The sequence below is a fragment of the Myxine glutinosa genome, chromosome 11, assembly GCF_964187855.1.
Source record: "Myxine glutinosa chromosome 11, kmMyxGlut1.1, whole genome shotgun sequence".
Lineage (NCBI taxonomy): Eukaryota > Metazoa > Chordata > Myxini > Myxiniformes > Myxinidae > Myxine > Myxine glutinosa.
The window spans coordinates 10,187,715-10,210,734 of NC_136271.1; the positions used below are offsets into that span (position 1 = coordinate 10,187,715).

Here is a 23,020-nt window from a genome sequence, read left to right on the forward strand (position 1 = left end):
TGGACCTTAGAACTGGATCAAAAGCGTCCGTTGGTGTAACTAAGCCCGCCGATTGGCACATCCCTGCTCTCACGAGGGCTGGACCTCCTTCATGACATTCTCAGTCTGTCTCCAAACCACGGCACGTGATGGGTCCTCCTCGATTAATATGGGCTCACAGGGTCTCGTGACGCGCACAGGCATGGGGGAGGAGAGGGAGGAGGGTTGCGAACCCCCGATGCACCAAAGTTTGTTCACGGCATTAAAAAAAAACAAAATAATAATAATAATCGGGGTCTCAAGGGTCTGCGGGGGTTTGAGTGACTGATCCTGATCCAGGTGAGCTTCAGAACCTGCAGTCATATTTTTATTTATACGATTATTAGCCCCCGTTGGACTTAGTCCAAAATGGGGGATTACGGATTTGGTCTCGTACGTCCATCTGTGCATCCACAACTATATCGCAGAGATGTATTGACCGATTTTGTTTATACTTGGCACAAAGACAATACATGAAGGTACACACATGCCCGTCATTTATTTTTGAGATCAGATCCAAGATGGCCGACTGGCGACCATTTTGTTACTTAAACGTGTCCTCAACCATTTATTGAACATGCATGGACCGATTTTGTTCAAACTTGGCACAAGCACAGTACACGATGGCATACACTTGATCCTTACTTTATTTTGCGATCTGTTTAAGATGGCCAGCTGGTAAATTGGCAGCCATGTTAGATGTAAAAAAAAAAAAAACAATATTGAACACGTCCTCAACCATTTCTCGGACGATGTACCGAGTTTGTTCAAACTTTCGAAAAGTTACTGAAGAAAGGAAATTCCACTGTTTCTCCTCCTTCGGTTGGTACAACCATAGCAAATGCAGCTTTCCGGCATCGTTCAAGGACTTCAAATGTAATTTTGCCCGGAACGATGATGGCGGCCTAGCTTTCTAATGTGGCCGTGGTTTAATCTAACTACATCCTCCAGTGGTTGAATTGTAACTCTATAGTAAAAGCTCATACATAAGGCTTAGATCACTGTAAACAAAAATAAATAAATAAAAGAGAGTATTCAGAGTTGAACAGAATGATTCATATGTAGCACACCTTCCTTCGAACTCTCTAGTCGATTCTGTCGATTGGTGTTCCCCCTGCTTAAAACATTTCATCACAAGGTGTGATGGTTATTGTTACGTGCTCCTCCCCAAACCCCGGTCACAGTGTACCTCCGAGCCCCGAGAGGAGTCACGGCAGAAAGATGTGTTATTCTGTATGTCAAAGATCAATGGTGAAGCCACACCAATTGTTACCAACAAACAAATATTGTATTAAGATCACACAAGAATAACAGTACAACAATAATAGTAATCAAAAGTACAATCAATATATATCATTCCTCTGGTGGTACCATCAGGTTCATACAATATAACTCACTGTGCTCCAAGTGAGCGAAAAGAAGAACATTCCCCAATGTCTCTTTCCTGGCTTCAAGCCAAAGTTGGTTCCGGCTTCAAGCCAAAGTCGATCCACTCCAGTGATCGTCCGTACGATGTCGTATCGAGACCAGAATCCCGTTGGGTTGACAGTCACAGTCCCACTGCCAAAGCTGTGCAGAGGTGCCCTCCAGGCGACTGGGAAATCGCACCCTCGGGTATGGACGTTTCACGGCTCCCAATCGGCGAACAGCAGATTTTCCACTCAAAAGCCACGTTACACACACACACCAGATCCACGTCTGAATGCGGTGACAATGATTAAAGCGAGGCGAAAAACCTTGAGCGACGTGCAAAGCGCGCAAGTCAAAATGGCCGACGGCCCGTTCTCAAGGCGTAACGGCACTACGATGATTCTCCTTGGAATCAACCGCAAAACCTGACACGCAGGTTGATCTGTCACAACGATAACAACTCTGTCGCAGGAATCCCTTTCCTGGGAAACCCGAAGTTCACTCGTGACCTCCGTTCGCCAACGTTCGCTCCAGACCTCGAAGCAGCTTGGCTTCTTGTCCGACTCACTCGCTCCGCCTTCTGTCTCTCTTCGTCGTCGTCCGGTTCCAGTTTCATTTAAAACATGAACTTTTTTACCTTTTGAAAATAGTAAGCTCTATTTCACTTAAACGACAACAATAATAGTACATGGAATCAAAAATGTTTACAGTGGATGAAAACCACAACAACGGAAGTGACGAATCCATAAGTTATACACACGTGCACACACACACACACACACACACACACACACACACACACACACACACACACACACACACACACACACACACACACACACACACACACACACACACACACACACACACACACACACACACACACACACACACACACACACACACACACACACACGGAATAAGTGGAGCCGTTATGAGAGAAGCATATTTAGTGAAATAGAGCAGAAAAGATTCATCATTTTGGGTTTTTGTTTCATCCAACCATCCAAATTTGATAAAGGTTTACATAGAGGTTTATATAGGGGTTTACATAGGGGGTTACATAGAGGTTTACATAGGTGTTGACATCGAGGTTTACAAAGGGTTGACATTGGGGTTTACATATGGGTTTACATAGGTGTTTACATAGGGGTTTACATAGGGGTTTACATGTGTTTACATAGGTGTTTACATCAAGGTTTACATAGGGGTTTATATCGAGATTTACATAGGGTTAACATAGGGGTTTACATAGAGGTTTAGATAGAGGTTTAGATAGGGGTTTACATCGGGGTTTACATATGGGTTTACATAGACGTTTACATCAGGATTTACATAGAGGCTTACACCAGGGTTTACATAGCGGCTTACATAGAGGCTTACAGAGGGGTTTACATAGAGGCTTACATGGGGGCTTACAGAGGGGTTTACATAGAGATTTGCAGAGGGGTTTACATAGAGGCTTACAGAGGGGTTTACATAGAGGCTTACATAGGGGTTTACTGAGGGGTTTACATAGAGGCTTACAGAGGGGTTTACATAGAGGTTTAGAGGGGTTTACATATTGGCTTAGAGGGGTTTACATATAGGCTTAGAGGCTTACAGAGGGGTTTACAATAGAGGCTTACATCGAGGTTTACAGAGGGGTTTACATAGAAGCTTACAGAGGGGTTTACATAGAGGCTTACATAGAAGCTTACAGAGGAGTTTACATAGAGGATAACAGAGGGGTTTACATCGAGGCTTACAGAGGGGTTTACATAGAGGCTTACAGAGGGGGTGACAGAGGCTTACAGATGGGTTTACGCAGGCTTACAGAGGGGTTTACATAGACGCTTACAGAGGGGTTTACATCGAGGCTTAGAGGGGTTTACATTGAGGCTTAGAGGGGTTTACATCGAGGCTTACAGAGGGGTTTACATAGAGGCTTACAGAGGGGGGTGACAGAGGCTTACAGATGGGTTTACACAGAGGCTTACAGAGGGGTTTACATCGAGGCTTACAGAGGGGTTTACATAGAGGCTTACAGAGGGGGTAACAGGCTTACAGAGGGGTTTACATCGAGGATTAGAGGGGTTTACATAGAGGCTTACAGCAGGGTTTACATAGAGGCTTACAGAGGGGTTTACATAGGCTTATATAGGGGTTTACATAGAGGCTTACAGAGGGGTTTCCATAGAGGCTTACAGAGGGGTTTACATAGAGGCTTACAGAGGGGTTTACATAGAGGCTTACAGAGGGATTTACATAGAGGCTTACAGAGGGGTTTACATAGAGGCTTACAGAGGGGTTTACAGAGGCTTACAGCAGGGTTTACACATAGGCTTACAAAGGGGTTTACATATAGGCTTACAGATGGGTTTACATAGAGGCTTACAGAGGGGGGTACATAGAGGCTTACAGAGGGGTTTACATAGAGGCTTACAGAGGGGTTTACATAAAGGCTTACAGATGGGGGTTGACATAGGCTTACAGGGGTTTACATAGAGGCTTACATAGGGGTTTACATAGAGGGGTTTACATAGAGGATGACAGAGGGGTTTACATAGAGGCGTACAGAGGAGTTTACATAGAAGCTTACAGAGGGGTTTACATAGAGGCTTACAGAGGGGTTTACATAGAGGCTTACAGAGGGGTTTACATAGAGGTTTAGAGGGGGTTTACATAGCGGCTTACATAGAGGCTTACAGATGGGTTTACATAGAGGCTTACATGGGGGCTTACAGAGGTGTTTACATAGAGGCTTACAGAGGGGTTTACAGAGAGGCTTACACTGGGGTTTACATAGAGGCTTACGGAGGGGTGACAGGCTTACAGATGGGTTTACACAGAGGCTTACAGATGGGTTTACACAGAGGCTTACAGAGGGGTTTACATCGAGGCTTAGAGGGGTTTACATCGAGGCTTACAGAGGGGGTTACATAGAGGCTTACAGAGGGGGTGACAGAGGCTTACCGATGGGTTTACAGAGGCTTACAGAGGGGTTTACATCGAGGCTTACAGAGGGGTTTACATTGAGGCTTAGAGGGGTTTACATAGAGGCTCACAGAGGGGTTTACATAGAGGCTTACAGCGGGGTTTACATAGAGGCTTACAGATGGGGCTACACAGGCTTACAGAGGGGTTTACATAGGGTTACATAGGGGGGTTTACATAGAGGCTTACAGAGGGGTTTACATAGAGGCTTACAGAGGGGTTTACATAGAGGCTTACAGAGGGGTTTACATAGAGGCTTACAGAGGGGTTTACATAGAGGCTTACAGAGGGGCTAACATAGAGGCTTACAGCAGGGTTTACATAGAGGCTTACAGATGGGGTTACACAGAGGCTTACAGAGGGGTTTACATAGAGGCTTACATAGGGGGTTTGCATGGAGGCTTACAGAGGGGTTTACATGGAGGCTTACAGAGGGGTTTACATAGAGGCTTACAGAGGGGGGTACATAGAGGCTTACAGAGGGGTTTACATATAGGCTTACAGGTGGGGTTTACATATAGGCGTACAGGTGGGGTTTACATAGAGGCTTACAGTGGTTTACATATGCTTACATAGGGGTTTACATAGAGGCTTACAGAGGGGTTTACATAAAGGCTTACAGAGGGGTTTACATAGAGGCTTACAGAGGGGTTTACATAGAGGCTTACATAGGGTTTTACATAGAGGCTTACAGAGGGGTTTACATAGAGGCTTACAGAGGGGTTTACATAGAGGCTTACAGAGGGGTTTACATAGAGGCTTACAGAGGGGTTTACTGAGGGGTTTACATAGAGGCTTACAGAGGAGTTTACATAGAGGCTTACAGAGGGGTTTACATATAGGCTTAGAGGGGTTTACAGAGGGGTTTACAATAGAGGCTTACATCGAGGTTTACAGAGGGGTTTACATAGAAGCTTACAGAGGGGTTTACATAGCTTACAGAGGGGTTTACATCGAGGCTTACAGAGGGGTTTACATAGAGGCTTACAGAGGGGTTTACATAGAGGCTTACACCAGGGTTTACAGAGGCTTACACCAGGGTTTACATAGAGGCTTACACCAGGGTTTACATAGCGGCTTACATAGAGGCTTACAGAGGGGTTTACATAGAGGCTTACATAGGGGGTTTACATAGAGATTTGCAGAGGGGTTTACATAGAGGCTTACACTGGGGTTTACATAGAGGCTTACATAGGGGTTTACTGAGGGGTTTGCATAGAGGCTTACAGAGGGGTTTACATAGAGGTTTAGAGGGGTTTACATATAGGCTAAGAGGGGTTTACATATAGGCATAGAGGCTTACAGAGGGTTTTACAATAGAGGCTTACATCGAGGTTTACAGAGGGGTTTACATAGAAGCTTATAGAGGCTTACATAGAAGCTTACTGAGGAGTTTACATAGAGGCTTACAGATGGGTTTACATAGAGGCTTACAGAGGGGTTTACATAGAGGCTTACAGAGGGGTTTACATCGAGGCTTACAGAGGGGTTTACATAGAGGCTTACAGAGGGGTTTACATAGAGGCTTACAGAGGCGTTTACATAGAGGCTTACAGAGGGGTTTACATAGAGGCTTACAGAGGGGTTTACATAGAGGCTTACAGAGGGGTTTACATAGAGGCTTACAGAGGGGTTTACATAGAGGCTTACAGAGGGGTTTACATAGAGGCTTACAGAGGGGTTTACATAGAGGCTCACAGAGAGGTTTACATCGAGGCTTACAGAGGGGTTTACATAGAGGCTCACAGAGGGGTTTACATAGAGGCTTACAGAGGGGTTTACATAGAGGCTCACAGAGGGGTTTACATAGAGGCTTACAGAGGTTTACATAGAGGCTCACAGAGGGGTTTACATAGAGGCTTACAGAGGGGTTTACATAGAGGCTTACAGAGGGGTTTACATAGAGGCTCACAGAGGGGTTTACATAGAGGCTTACAGAGAGGTTTACATTGAGGCTTACAGAGGGGTTTACATTGAGGCTTACAGAGGGGTTTACATAGAGGCTTTCAGAGGGGTTTACATAGAGGCTCACAGAGGGGTTTACATAGAGGCTTACAGAGAGGTTTACATAGAGGCTTACAGAGAGGTTTACATAGAGGCTTACAGATGGGGTTACACAGAGGCTTAGAGGGGTTTACATAGGGGTTTACATAGAGGCTTACAGAGGGGTTTACATATAGGCTTACAGAGGGGTTTACATATAGGCTTACAGAGGGGGTTACATAGAGGCTTACAGAGGGGTTTACATAGAGGCTTACAGATGGGTTTACATAGAGGCTTACAGAGGGGTTTACATAGAGGCTTACAGAGGGGTTTACATAGAGGCTTACAGAGGGGTTTACATAGAGGCTTACAGAGGGGTTTACATAGAGGCTTACAGAGGGGTTTACATAGAGGCTTACAGAGGGGTTTACATAGAGGCTCACAGAGGGGTTTACATAGAGGCTTACAGAGAGGTTTACATAGAGGCTCACAGAGGGGTTTACATAGAGGCTTACAGAGGGGTTTACATAGAGGCTTACAGAGGGGTTTAAATAGGCTTACAGATGGGGTTACACAGAGGCTTAGAGGGGTTTACATAGGGGTTTACATAGAGGCTTACAGAGGGGTTTACATAGAGGCTTACAGAGGGGGTTACATATAGGCTTACAGAGGGGTTTACATAGAGGCTTACAGAGGGGTTTACATAGAGGCTTACAGAGGAGTTTACATAGAGGCTTACAGAGGTGTTTACATAGAGGCTTACAGAGGGGTTTACATAGAGGATTACAGAGGGGTTTACATAGAGGCTTACAGAGGATTTTACATAGAGGCTTACAGAGGGGTTTACATAGAGGCTTACAGAGGGGTTTACATAGAGGCTTACAGAGGGGTTTACATAGAGGCTTACATAGGGGTTTACTGAGGGGTTTACATAGAGGCTTACAGAGGAGTTTACATAGAGGCTTACAGAGGGGTTTACATATAGGCTTAGAGGGGTTTACAGAGGGGTTTACAATAGAGGCTTACATCGAGGTTTACAGAGGGGTTTACATAGAAGCTTACAGAGGGGTTTACATAGAAGCTTACAGAGGGGTTTACATCGAGGCTTACAGAGGGGTTTACATAGAGGCTTACAGGGGGGTTTACAGAGGCTTACACCAGGGTTTACATAGAGGCTTACACCAGGGTTTACATAGCGGCTTACATAGAGGCTTACAGAGGGGTTTACATAGAGGCTTACATAGGGGTTTACATAGAGATTTGCAGAGGGGTTTACATAGAGGCTTACAGAGGGGTTTACATAGAGGCTTACACTGGGGTTTACATAGAGGCTTACATAGGGGTTTACTGAGGGGTTTGCATAGAGGCTTACAGAGGGGTTTACATAGAGGTTTACATATAGGCTTAGAGGGGTTTACATATAGGCATAGAGGCTTACAGAGGGTTTTACAATAGAGGCTTACATCGAGGTTTACAGAGGGGTTTACATAGAAGCTTATAGAGGCTTACATAGAAGCTTACAGAGGAGTTTACATAGAGGCTTACAGATGGGTTTACATAGAGGCTTACAGAGGGGTTTACATAGAGGCTTACAGAGGGGTTTACATCGAGGCTTACCGAGGGGTTTACATAGAGGCTTATCGAGGGGTTTATATAGAGGCTTACAGTGGGGTTTACATAGAGGCTTACAGAGGGGTTTACATAGAGGCTTACAGAGGCGTTTACATAGAGGCTTACAGAGGGGTTTACATAGAGGCTTACAGAGGGGTTTACATAGAGGCTTACATAGGGGTTTACATAGAGGCTTACAGAGGGGTTTACATAGAGGCTTACAGAGGGGTTTACATAGAGGCTTACAGAGGGGGTTACATAGAGGCTTACAAAGGGGTTTACATAGAGGCTTACAGAGGGGTTTACATTTAGGCTTACAGAGGGGTTTACATAGAGGCTTACAGAGGTTTTACATAGAGGCTTACAGAGGTTTTACATAGAGGCTTACAGAGGGGTGTACATAGGGGCTTACAGAGGGGTGTACATAGAGGCTTACAGAGGGGTTTACATAGAGGCTTACAGAGGGGTTTACATAGAGGCTTACAGAGGGGCATTACATAGTGGCTTACATAGGGGTTTACATAGAGGCTTACAGAGGGGTTTACATAGAGGCTTACAGAGGGGTTTACATAGAGGCTCACAGAGAGGTTTACATAGAGGCTCACAGAGGGGTTTACATAGAGGCTTACAGAGGGGTTTACATATAGGCTTACAGATGGGGTTACATAGAGGCTTACAGAGGGGTTTACATAGAGGCTTACATAGGGGTTTACATAGAGATTTGCAGAGGGGTTTACATAGAGGCTTACAGAGGGGTTTACATAGAGGCTTACACTGGGGTTTACATAGAGGCTTACATAGGGGTTTGCATAGAGGCTTACAGAGGGGTTTACATAGAGGTTTACATATAGGCTTAGAGGGGTTTACATATAGGCATAGAGGCTTACAGAGGGTTTTACAATAGAGGCTTACATCGAGGTTTACAGAGGGGTTTACATAGAAGCTTATAGAGGCTTACATAGAAGCTTACAGAGGAGTTTACATAGAGGCTTACAGATGGGCTTACATAGAGGCTTACAGAGGGGTTTACATAGAGGCTTACAGAGGGGTTTACATAGAGGCTTACAGAGGGGTTTACATAGAGGCTTACAGAGGGGTTTACATAGAGGCTTACAGAGGGGTTTACATAGAGGCTTACAGAGGGGTTTACATAGAGGCTTACAGAGGGGTTTACATAGAGGCTTACAGAGGGGTTTACATAGAGGCTTACAGAGGGGTTTACATAGAGGCTTACAGAGGGGTTTACATAGAGGCTTACATAGGGGTTTACATAGAGGCTTACAGAGGGGTTCACATAGAGGCTTACAGAGGGGTTTACATAGAGGCTTACAGATGGGTTTACATAGAGGCTTACAGAGGGGGCACATAGAGGCTTACAGAGGGGTTTACATAGAGGCTTACAGAGGGGTTTACATAGATGCTTACAGATGGGGGTTGACATAGGCTTACAGGGGTTTACATAGAGGCTTACATAGGGGTTTACAAAGAGGGGTTTACATAGAGGATGACAGAGGGGTTTACATAGAGGCATACAGAGGGGTTTACATAGAGGCTTACAGAGGGGTTTACATAGAGGCTTACAGAGGGGTTTACATAGAGGTTTAGAGGGGTTTACATAGCGGCTTACATAGAGGCTTACAGAGGGGTTTACATAGATGCTTACATAGGGCTTACATAGATTTGCAGAGGGGTTTACATAGAGGCTTACAGGGGGTTTACATAGAGGCTTACACTGGGGTTTACATAGAGGCTTACGGAGGGGTGACAGAGGCTTACAGATGGGTTTACACAGAGGCTTACAGAGGGGTTTACATAGGCTTACAGAGGGGTTTACATCGAGGCTTAGAGGGGTTTACATCGAGGCTTACAGAGGGGTTTGCATCGAGGCTTACAGAGGGGTTTACATCAAGGCTTACAGAGGGGTTTACATCAAGGCTCAGAGGGGTTTACATAGAGGCTCACAGAGGGGTTTACATAGAGGCTTACAGCGGGGTTACACAGGATTACAGAGGGGTTTACATAGGCTTACATAGGGGTTTACATAGAGGCTTACAGAGGGGTTTACATAGAGGCTTACAGAGGGGTTTACATAGAGGCTTACAGAGGTGTTTACATAGAGGCTTACAGCAGGGTTTACATAGAGGCTTACAGATGGGGTTACACAGAGGCTTACAGAGGGGTTTACATAGAGGCTTACATAGGGGTTTACATAGAGGCTTACAGAGGGGTTTACATAGAGGCTTACAGAGGGGTTTACATAGAGGCTTACATAGGGGGTTACATAGAGGCTTACAGAGGGGTTTACATAGAGGCTTACAGATGGGGGTTGCCATAGAGGCTTACAGGGGTTTACATAGGCTTACATAGGGGTTTACATAGAGGCTTACAGAGGGGTTTACATAGAGGCTTACAGAGGGGTTTACATAGAGGCTTACAGAGGATTTTACATAGAGGCTTACAGAGGGGTTTACATAGAGGCTTACAGAGGGGTTTACATAGAGGCTTACAGAGGGGTTTACATAGAGGCTTACATAGGGGTTTACTGAGGGGTTTACATAGAGGCTTACAGAGGAGTTTACATAGAGGCTTACAGAGGGGTTTACATATAGGCTTAGAGGGGTTTACAGAGGGGTTTACAATAGAGGTTAACATCGAGGTTTACAGAGGGGTTTACATAGAAGCTTACAGAGGGGTTTACATAGAAGCTTACAGAGGGGTTTACATCGAGGCTTACAGAGGGGTTTACATAGAGGCTTACAGAGGGGTTTACATAGAGGCTTACACCAGGGTTTACAGAGGCTTACACCAGGGTTTACATAGAGGCTCACACCAGGGTTTACATAGCGGCTTACATAGAGGCTTACAGAGGGGTTTACATAGAGGCTTACATAGGGGTTTACATAGAGATTTGCAGAGGGGTTTACATAGAGGCTTACAGAGGGGTTTACATAGAGGCTTACACTGGGGTTTACATAGAGGCTTACATAGGGGTTTACTGAGGGGTTTGCATAGAGGCTTACAGAGGGGTTTACATAGAGGTTTACATATAGGCTTAGAGGGGTTTACATATAGGCATAGAGGCTTACAGAGGGTTTTACAATAGAGGCTTACATCGAGGTTTACAGAGGGGTTTACATAGAAGCTTATAGAGGCTTACATAGAAGCTTACAGAGGAGTTTACATAGAGGCTTACAGATGGGTTTACATAGAGGCTTACAGAGGGGTTTACATAGAGGCTTACAGAGGGGTTTACATCGAGGCTTATCGAGGGGTTTACATAGAGGCTTACAGTGGGGTTTACATAGAGGCTTACAGAGGGGTTTACATAGAGGCTTACAGAGGCATTTACATAGAGGCTTATAGAGGGGTTTACATAGAGGCTTACAGAGGGGTTTACATAGAGGCTTACATAGGGGTTTACATAGAGGCTTACAGAGGGGTTTACATAGAGGCTTACAGAGGGGTTTACATAGGGGGTTACATAGAGGCTTACAGAGGGGTTTACATAGAGGCTTACAGAGGGGTTTACATTGAGGCTTACAGAGGGGTTTACATAGAGGCTTACAGAGGTGTTTACATAGAGGCTTACAGAGGGGTTTACATAGAGGCTTACAGAGGGGTTTACATAGAGGCTTACAGAGGGGTTTACATAGAGGCTTACCGAGGGGTTTACATAGAGGCTTACAGAGGGGTTTACATAGAGGCTTACAGAGGGGCGTTACATAGAGGCTTACATAGGGGTTTACATAGAGGCGTACAGAGGGGTTTACATAGAGGCTTACAGAGGGGTTTACATAGAGGCTCACAGAGGGGTTTACATAGAGGCTTACAGAGAGGTTTACATAGAGGCTCACAGAGGGGTTTACATAGAGGCTTACAGAGGGGTTTACATAGAGGCTTACAGAGGGGTTTACATATAGGCTTACAGATGGGGTTACACAGAGGCTTAGAGGGGTTTACATAGGGGTTTACATAGAGGCTTACAGAGGGGTTTACATAGAGGCTTACAGAGGGGGTTACATAGAGGCTTACAGAGGGGTTTACATAGAGGCTTACATAGGGGTTTACATAGAGATTTGCAGAGGGGTTTACATAGAGGCTTACAGAGGGGTTTACATAGAGGCTTACACTGGGGTTTACATAGAGGCTTACATAGGGGTTTACTGAGGGGTTTGCATAGAGGCTTACAGAGGGGTTTACATAGAGGTTTACATATAGGCTTAGAGGGGTTTACATATCGGCATAGAGGCTTACAGAGGGTTTTACAATAGAGGCTTACATCGAGGTTTACAGAGGTGTTTACATAGAAGCTTATAGAGGCTTACATAGAAGCTTACAGAGGAGTTTACATAGAGGCTTACAGATGGGCTTACATAGAGGCTTACAGAGGGGTTTACATAGAGGCTTACAGAGGGGTTTACATAGAGGCTTACAGAGGGGTTTACATAGAGGCTTACAGAGGGGTTTACATCGAGGCTTACAGAGGGGTTTACATAGAGGCTTACAGAGGAGTTTACATAGAGGCTTACAGATGTGTTTACATAGAGGCTTACAGGGGGGTTTACATAGAGGCTTACAGAGGGGTTTACATAGAGGCTTACAGAGGGGTTTACATAGAGGCTTACAGAGGGGTTTACATAGAGGCTTACATAGGGGTTTACATAGAGGCTTACAGAGGGGTTTACATAGAGGCTTACAGAGGGGTTTACATAGAGGCTTACAGAGGGGTTTACATAGAGGCTTACAGAGGGGTTTACATAGAGGCTTACAGAGGGGTTTATATAGAGGCTTACATAGGGGTTTACATAGAGGCTTACAGAGGGGTTTACATAGAGGCTTACATAGGGGTTTACATAGAGGCTTACAGAGGGGTTTACATAGAGGCTTACAGAGGGGTTTACATCGGGATTTACAAAACACTCGATCGAACGATTTTCTTTGATGAAAATAAAAAACAAGTACCGTATATAAAGTTAAACAAGGATGATGATTCATTCGAACACTTCGTAAGTTTAGCAAGTAATCAAGGTAACTTACACTTCTCAAGATCCCAGGATCCGTTCAGTGATAATCGCCACGTCCGAGACAATCCTTCCTTTCCAATCCTGAACCTCAACACTATATATACATGTACATCACATGGAATCTTGAGGGATGAACCCCCGACACAAACCCTTCCCACCAAAAAGGTAAACACCATGTTAGTCCGGAAACACCTCGTTAATTACGTGTCGATGACAACAGAGACAGGACTGCCACAAATGTTACCTGATCGTCTCCGATGCGGATTTCCCGTCCCTTTGTCCTTCTTGTTCGCCGTTCAAAAGTCCAGGAAACGGGCGCTTGTGAGCGCTTAAAACCTGGGAATGCTATGTTTATGTAAAATGTTGGAAGGAACATTTTTAAAAGTTCAATTCGCATTGACGATGCAGCAATTCCAAGGCGAGACAAATTCAACTCTCAATTTGTGGGACACATTCGAAGTCCTTTTTGTGTTCATGATGTACACACCCAGTACTGGTATTTATCTAGTAATATTTAAAGAAAACCCTGTTTTAATAACGATGCATAAATCTGCTTATTTGTTTATTCACTTTTTTTTAAAAATAATATCAAAATCTGACAATCATTGATCATATTTAGTTGCACCTGCTCTTCATGCTCACCTGACATTAGGAACTTTTAAAGTTTAATAAATCCTTCCAATTGTAGGAAATCTTCCCCCATATTTGGAGGCGGTTTGTTTTTTCCAGATCTTGAGATTAGGAGGGCGATTTGGGACCTCCTGAACTCAAGCGTCCGGAGTTCTTTCTCCTTGGACGAGTTTGTTGAAATCTCGAACGTAATGTCTGCGGAGAATGGAAAGTTGCTTTTGCTCGAACTTGGGTACTCTATTTGGACCAGGACCCCAGAATCGATGACATCAAGAGGACATTGATTGAGATGTGCTGACTGCTCTGGGAATCAATAATAGGACATGCATCCATTTTGGGCATTAACCCTTCATCAGGGAAAAGGAGACGGGATAAGGGCGATAGGGTTGATAGGGTTGATATAGGGTCGAATAGTCAGACCAGGGTCAGGGGTCAGGAAGCACGTCCGGTGAAAATGATCCATTTTGACAGGAAGGGTCCGAGTTTCAAGGGTTAAATATGTCACGGGGGGACTCGGGCAAAAGTGAAAAAAATGGGGGGAAAACAAGAACTGACAGAAGATTAATTAAATAAACTAAAGTTGCTTTGAAAAGTGATGATACAAAAAAAACAACAAAAAAAAAAACACCTTTAGAGGCCATTTTCCCCCGCAAAGCGGGGGTTGGCCTTTTTCGGGCACCGTGGTTGTTGTTGTTTTTGTTGGTCCCCTTTTTGAAGCAATGTTTTACGGCCGGATGCCCTTCCTGCCGCCTGCCGCCTTTTACGACAAACAGGGAATTACCAGTGGATACAAATAATGAGATAAAAATTAAAGTATCATAAAAGCAACGAGAAAACATCTCAAAATGCAAAGCACATCCACATCTGCCTTGTATCCAGACGTCTTCTTCTTCACTCATATGTTAAACATGACGAAAACATAAAAAATACAAAATGATTTTTTTTTCTATTTTTTTTATATACAAGATCGAGACTCGTGTAAGAGGTAATATTAATCACAAAAAGACAAACTGACACATAAAACATATGATAAAGGGAGCGAGAGAACAAGATGGAGAGCAGGGACATCGGGAGATCTTTGGGAGGGGGAGGGCTTGGGGGGAGGAGGCATGGGAAGCGGTGTGGGGGGTGGGAAAGGTAAAAGAAAAAGAAAAAAAAAAAACACATGGACACAGCTAGGACTTCCAGGAAAGAAGTTGGAACTTCAAAAAAGTGGATCTGGGGTGAATTAACAGGGGTAAAAAAGATCAAGGTTTTGGATGGGGGAAGATAAGAGATGGTGGTGAACAGCTGTTTTAAAGACCTGGAGGGATGAGTGGGATTGAATTGATGATTTTATGCAGCTTTCACCTTTAACCTTTTGATCTAAAAAAACACAATCATATTGAAGCTTTTAGTTGGTGAAGCAATTCTTTGACCCAATATGGAAATTATTTAAATTTCAGGTCAATCAGAAGACAATTGACGATTTTATGCAACCTTGACCTTTGACCTTTTGATCTAGAAAAAACAATCGGGTTCTAGCTTTTGTCAAAACTCGTATAAGAGCTAGCACAGAGTACATATAAAAGAGGGAGCAGGGGACAAGAGGAGGTGAGAAAAAGAAGCACAACAACAGTAGGGAACAGGGACATCAGGAGATCCATGGGAGAGAGAGGGCTCGGGTGGCGTATATGGGATAAGCAAGATGGACACTACAGGGGATTTCTGGAAAGCAAACGGAATTTGAAGGGGGTGGATTTGGGGTGAAGATGGTAGTGAACAGCTGTTTTGAAGACCTTGAGGGAGGGGTGGGATTGAAGAGAGTGTGGGATTTTGTTCCAGAGGTGGAAAAAAGAGGAATGAAAGAGTGAAGGTGATGAGCGCTGACTAGTTGCTGGGAGACCTTGAGCTACCTGCATATATATTTGCGGGACAGAGCACAGTCAAATGGTCACAAAGAGGTAAATGGGAATATTCAAACTCATGTACAATTATTGGGAATAAAACAATTCCTAACCCACGAGGCACCACGGATCACACCCGCGCAACAAGACGATAATGCAGGCGAGACTTCCCCTTTCTCTGATGCGCAGGGTGGACACCAGACTCCAAGCATACAGCTTCGGAAAACAGGTGTGAGACGAGAGCCAGTGAATGACGAGTACTTCCTAGGATGCCGAAAGCCACACAGAGCACGATGAAGACCACGAGGAAGGCCGGTGACGATCAGCCTCCACCATGCTTCATGGACCCCTTTGTGGCCTAATTGAGGCCTCCTGCTCTGCCCTCCATGTTTTTCCTCCAGGCCTTCCAAAAACGCAGGTTGATGTCAAAACTCCAGAGAGAACCACGATATGTCTCTCAAAGTCTCATGTGCTCCTTTCACACGAGGCTTCCTGATCTCTCTCTCAAACACGAGGCCCCTTCTTTTTCCTCGTCTCCTGGTCTATCTTGAGTTTCTCCTTCGTCCTGGGTGGAGTTCTCCCATGGCCATCCTGCCAACAGGGTGCCGCCAATAAAAAATAAATGCAAATTGGTACTTCTGGGTCCACAGCGCATTACGCCACCATGGCTGACACTCACTGGCCGGACAGATTGTGATGGCCTTTCGCCCACGTGACATATATGTGCTTCTGTTATGGGAAGTCATCATCAACTAGCCCCGCCTCAAACATGAGGTGTTTACGCCCACAAAATTAATGTGCAACTTGTCTATAAATTACATAATATGCTGCCTCCTCAGCGTCACGTGCACCAAACTACTTACTCTGACAGGTACCTGTTACATACTCAAAATACACGGATCATACTACACTTACCACAGCCGAGCTATGGATCTCCTACTCACCTTTACACGTAACAATATTACAGTTAAAATAGTTACTGGTACTTCCAACTTTTAGTTGCTGTTTGTGAAATACAGAACCGCCCATGGCAAACTAGGGTTCGAAGGATGAGAGACACGAATGGTGGTGTATGAATTACAAGAGGTAGTTGAGAGAGCATTTGGGTGGATTTTTAGAATTTGCATATGTTGGAGGTGGGGACATTAATTTGCTTGTCATGCTATCATTCATTGGGAATGTGGTTGGATTGATTGTGAGTTGTGGTCTTTTTGGTATTAGGTCTGCGTACAGAGCGAGTGCGTTCATTCGGAGAGGTGAAGTTATTGGGGCAGTTCGTTTTTGATTTTGTGTAAATGACAACCTGGTGGTGGCAGGATGGTTGTTGCCCGACCTTGTGTTGGCCCCAATGAATTGAGCAGTCATGGAATTGGGCCTCAAACCATAGTCCGTTTCTTCTCAAAGACCCAGGTTGCGATGGGGATGCTGCTGCAGGTGTTTATTTTATACGGTGGAGAGTTCTGGCACACGGTAGGTTGAGGTCTTCCTCATTGGAGAGAAAAGGGCATTCTCTTTTCAGCATACATTCCACTGACTCACCGTTTGCGTACCGACTTCAGTGTTGACCTACGAGGGGTGCATCCTGGACTCAAAAATCACCGACAAGGAAAATTTTACAAATTCTTTCTCCAAGTCACCTTTGGTGGCCAATATTGAAACAGCTTCCATTTCAAAGCGCATTGTTATATTATTGAGAAGATAAAACGTTTAACTGGCTCGAAACAAAGAGTTCATGGAATCGGGATGATTGCCAACAATATGAAACGCAAATTTCCTCGCCACTGCCTTGCCTCCATGACACTTAGAATTGTGACTCGACTCAGATCCAGGAAATTATAAAATTCCAGGAAAAGAACACTTCTGACCTCCGAAAGGCAAAGCATTACCGAACAATGTGGTAAAGGATGCATAAAAATCCACAACTACTTCAATTGCCCCAATTATTCATATCTTCTTGCGGGGTCACCTGGGGAACACCACGCCGGGATCTTTAATGTCCACGAAAAACAACCGGTGCTAACAATGAGTCTTCCAGCTTTAACATCCTTCACTATGGATGCATCGTCCGGCCTGCAAAACCCAAGGGTGACAATTAGATAATAACTCGATCGAGATTCGAACCCAGGCAACACAGCTCAAAGGTGAGTGTGCACACCTCTAAGCTTTCCCCCCCCAAAAATAATTTTTTTTATATATATTTAGGATACAAAAAACCCAGCTATCTTTCCAGCCCCCAAAGGTGAGTGTGCACACCTCGAAGCTTTTTCCCCCCCCCCAAAATAAATAAATAAATAAATATATTTAGGATACAAAAAACCCAGCTATCTTTCCATCCCCCAAAGGTGAGTGTGCACACCTCGAAGCTTTTTCCCCCCCCCCCCAAAATAAATAAATAAATAAATATATTTCGGATACAAAAAACCCAGCTATCTTTCCAGCCCCCAAAGGTGAGTGTGCACACCTCTAAGCTTTTTTTTCCCCCCACAAATAAATAAATAAATAAATAAATATATTTAGGATACAAAAAACCCAGCTATCTTTCCAGCCCCCAAAGGTGAGTGTGCACACCTCGAAGCTTTCCCCCCCCCCCCCAAAATAAATAAATAAATAAATATATTTAGGATACAAAAAACCCAGCTATCTTTCCAGCCCCCAAAGGTGAGTGTGCACACCTCTAAGCTTTCCCCCCCCCCCCCACAAATAAATAAATAAATATATATATATATTTAGGATACAAAAAACCCAACTATCTTTCCAGCCCCCAAAGGTGAGTGTGCACACCTCTAAGCTTTTTTTCCCCCCACAAATAAATAAATATATAAATAAATATATTTAGGATACAAAAAACCCAGCTATCTTTCCAGCCCCCAAAGGTGAGTGTGCACACCTCTAAGCTTTTTTTTCCCCCCACAAATAAATAAATAAATAAATATATTTAGGATACAAAAAACCCAGCTATCTTTCCAGCCCCCAAAGGTGAGTGCGCACACCTCTAAGCTTTTTTTCCCCCCACAAATAAATAAATAAATAAATAAATATATTTAGGATACAAAAAACCCAGCTATCTTTCCAGCCCCCAAAGGTGAGTGTGCACACCTCTAAGCTTTTTTTTCCCCCCACAAATAAATAAATAAATAAATAAATATATTTAGGATACAAAAAACCCAGCTATCTTTCCAGCCCCCAAAGGTGAGTGTGCACACCTCTAAGCTTTTTTTTCCCCCCCACAAATAAATAAATAAATAAATAAATATATTTAGGATACAAAAAACCCAGCTATCTTTCCAGCCCCCAAAGGTGAGTGTGCACACCTCTAAGCTTTTTTTCCCCCCACAAATAAATAAATAAATAAATAAATATATTTAGGATACAAAAAACCCAGCTATCTTTCCAGCCCCCAAAGGTGAATGTGCACACCTCTAAGCTTTTTTTTCCCCCCACAAATAAATAAATAAATAAATAAATATATTTAGGATACAAAAAACCCAGCTATCTTGCCAGCCCCCAAAGGTGAGTGTGCACACCTCTAAGCTTTTTTGTCCCCCCACAAATAAATAAATAAATAAATAAATATATTTAGGATACAAAAAACCCAGCTATCTTTCCAGCCCCCAAAGGTGAGTGTGCACACCTCTAAGCTTTTTTTTCCCCCCACAAATAAATAAATAAATAAATATATTTAGGATACAAAAAACCCAGCTATCTTTCCATCCCCCAAAGGTGAGTGTGCACACTTCTAAGCTTTTTTTCCCCCACAAAATAAATAAATATATATATATATTTAGGATACAAAAAACCCAGCTATCTTTCCAGCCCCCAAAGGTGAGTGTGCACACCTCTAAGCTTTTTTTTCCCCCCACAAATAAATAAATAAATAAATATATTTAGGATACAAAAAACCCAGCTATCTTTCCAGCCCCCAAAGGTGAGTGTGCACACCTCTAAGCTTTTTATCCCCCCACAAATAAATAAATAAATAAATAAATAAATATATTTAGGATACAAAAAACCCAGCTATCTTTCCAGCCCCCAAAGGTGAGTGTGCACACCTCTAAGCTTTTTATCCCCCCACAAATAAATAAATAAATAAATAAATAAATATATTTAGGATATAAAAAACCCAGCTATCTTTCCAGCCCCCAAAGGTGAGTGTGCACACCTCTAAGCTTTTTCCCCCCCCACAAATAAATAAATAAATAAATATATTTAGGATACAAAAAACCCAGCTATCTTTCCAGCCCCCAAAGGTGAGTGTGCACACCTCTAAGCTTTTTTTCCCCCACAAAATAAATAAATAAATATATATATTTAGGATATAAAAAACCCAGCTATCTTTCCAGCCCCCAAAGGTGCATAACAATGCATTGTGCGAAACAAAGATCGCAGTTTCGGAGGGTTAGGAAATACAGGAAATGTTGCCACAGTACCAGAACACCTCTTCCTTCCTTAAATTCACTATTCCCCAATTGCCACTCACTTCCCCGCAGCATTCTCCCCTCCAGAGTTATTTTTGTTCTCCCTTTACCATGAACAGTTATTTCCCCATGCAAGTTCCATCAAGAAAAACTCCCCCTTGACCCATTGTCTGTTACACCACAAACTGCTATTACCTGCAATCTCACTCACCTGATATATATATTCATACTTTGTCTGATTTGTCTTTATCAGCCTCAGGCTGCGGAGGAGATGTACCTAGTCTCATCTGCAAAGATGGTGGTGTACTCGACGGTGTTACCAACTAGTCAGGCAGTCGTAGAGGCCAGACATAGACCAATTCTACCGCCGTGCACTTTCGATCCTCCTCGAGCATGGGACCAAGTCCGTGGAGGACAATGGGAGAGTTTGTCTGCACAATTGGGACCGTCCAGACGTGCCCGGAGTGCATCCTCAAGCTGACAGTGAAAACGTTGGACCATGCTGTTTGCCTGTGGGTGGAAAGCCATGTGTTGGTCTGTGCCGAATTGACGTCCATGATCCGAGATGATGGCAGAAGGAACATCAAAACGGGACGCCCAACCAGAGAGGAATGCATGGGTGCAGTCTTCCGTCGTCATGGTTTTCTCACCGCTTGAATCATCTGTTGGGCTCCGGTCTTCAGAGGTTATGACCGTTTCAGCCAATAACTTCTCCAGACAGCGCGTCCACAGCCGTGGCCTTGGGTCTAGACAAGCTTATTTCAATCCAGACAGTCGGCCAACCCAGCGATAGAACGTCTCCATTCAAACTTTCTGCCTGTAGGTGTTTGCCTGTACCTTTCATGTATTTTATTTACTAGTACACGCGTGGCAAGGTTAGTCATGTTATTATCGCTATTATTACTATTACTTACTTTAGATTAGGTTATTGAAAGGATCAGAACGTGCATAACATTATAACATGTTACATCATGTCATTGAAAGGATCACAATGTGTATGATATTATAACATGTTAGATTATATCATTGAAAGGATAAGACCAGGCATGACATTACAACATGTTAAATCAGGTCATTGAAAGGATCAGACCGTGCATGACATTATAACATGTTATATCAGATCATTGAAAGGATCAGACCATGCATGACATTATAACATGTTAGACCAGGTCATTGAAAGGATCAGACCATGCATGACATTATAACATGTTAGATCAGGTCATTGAAAGGATCAGACCGTGCATGACATTATAACATGTTATATCAGATCATTGAAAGGATCAGACCATGCATGACATTATAACATGTTAGATAAGGTAATTGAAAGGATCAGACCATGCATGACATTATAACATGTTAGACCAGGTCATTGAAAGGATCAGACCGTGCATGACATTATAACATGTTATATCAGGTCATTGAAAGGATCAGACCGTGCATGACATTATAACATGTTAGATCAGGTCATTCAAAGGATCAGACCATGCATTACATTATAACATGTTAGATCAGGTAATTGAAAGGATCAGAACATGCATGACATTATAACATGTTAGACAAGGTAATTGAAAGGATCAGACCATGCATGACATTATAACATGTTCGATCAGGTCATTGAAAGGATCAGACCATGCATGACATTATAACATGTTAGATCAGGTCATTGAAAGGATCAGAACATGCATGACATTATAACATGTTAGACAAGGTAATTGAAAGGATCAGACCATGCATGACATTATAACATGTTAGATTATGTCATTGAAAGGATCAGAATGTATATGACATGATAACATGTTAGATTATGTCATTGAAAGGATCAGAATGTGTATGACATTATAACATGTTCGATTAAGTCATTGAAAGGATCAGAATGTGTATGACATTATAACATGTTCGATTATGTCATTGAAAGAATCAGAATGTGTATGACATTATAACATGTTAGATTATGTAATTGAAAGAATCAGAATGTGTATGACATTATAACATGTTCGATTATGTCATTGAAAGGATCAGAATGTGTATGACATTATAACATGTTTGATTACGTCATTGAAAGGATCAGAATGTGTATGACATTATAACATGTTAGATTATGTCATTGAAAGGATCAGAATGTGTATGACATTATAACATGTTTGATTACGTCATTGAAAGGATCAGAATGTGTGACATTATAACATGTTAGATTATGTCATTGAAAGGATCAGAATGTGTATGACATTATAATATGTTCGATTATGTCATTGAAAGGATCAGAATGTGTATGACATTATAACATGTTTGATTACGTCATTGAAAGGATCAGAATGTGTATGACATCATAACATGTTAGATCAGGTCATTGAAAGGATCAGAATGTGTATGACATTATAACATGTTCGATTATGTAATTGAAAGAATCAGAATGTGTATGACATTATAACATGTTCGATTATGTAATTGAAAGAATCAGAATGTTTATGACATTATAACATGTTCGATTATGTCATTGAAAGAATCAGAATGTGTATGACATTATAACATGTTAGATTATGTCATTGAAAGGATCAGAATGTGTATGACATTATAACATGTTAGATTATGTCATTGAAAGGATCAGAATGTGTATGACATTATAACATGTTTGATTACGTCATTGAAAGGATCAGAATGTGTGACATTATAACATGTTAGATTATGTCATTGAAAGGATCAGAATGTGTATGACATTATAATATGTTCGATTATGTCATTGAAAGGATCAGAATGTGTATGACATTATAACATGTTCGATTATGTAATTGAAAGAATCAGAATGTGTATGACATTATAACATGTTAGATTATGTCATTGAAAGGATCAGAATGTGTATGACATTATAACATGTTCGATTATGTAATTGAAAGAATCAGAATGTGTATGACATTATAACATGTTCGATTATGTAATTGAAAGGATCAGAATGTGTATGACATTATAACATGTTCGATTATGTAATTGAAAGGATCAGACCATGCATGACATTATAACATGTTAGATTATGTCATTGAAAGGATCAGAATGTGTATGACATTATAACATG

The 23,020-nt window shown here is 42.7% G+C and overlaps 1 protein-coding gene across 2 annotated transcripts in view; it reads right to left on the reverse strand.

Moving 5' to 3' along the window:
- LOC137436398 (interleukin-27 subunit beta-like) overlaps positions 1-13,485 on the reverse strand; it is a 58,407-nt gene extending 44,922 nt beyond the window's left edge. Inside the window, exon 1 of one of the 2 annotated variants that reach the window (XM_078786383.1) lies at positions 13,267-13,485. Coding sequence is in view for 1 of the 2 variants with exons in the window: in XM_078786382.1 (XP_078642508.1) it covers positions 13,036-13,198 (163 nt within the window). In the remaining variant the exon portion in view is untranslated. Of the gene's footprint in view, positions 1-13,035 lie in introns of both variants that reach the window. The other variant, XM_078786382.1, reaches the window with a different exon arrangement.
- Between the last annotated feature and the right edge of the window lie 9,535 nt (positions 13,486-23,020).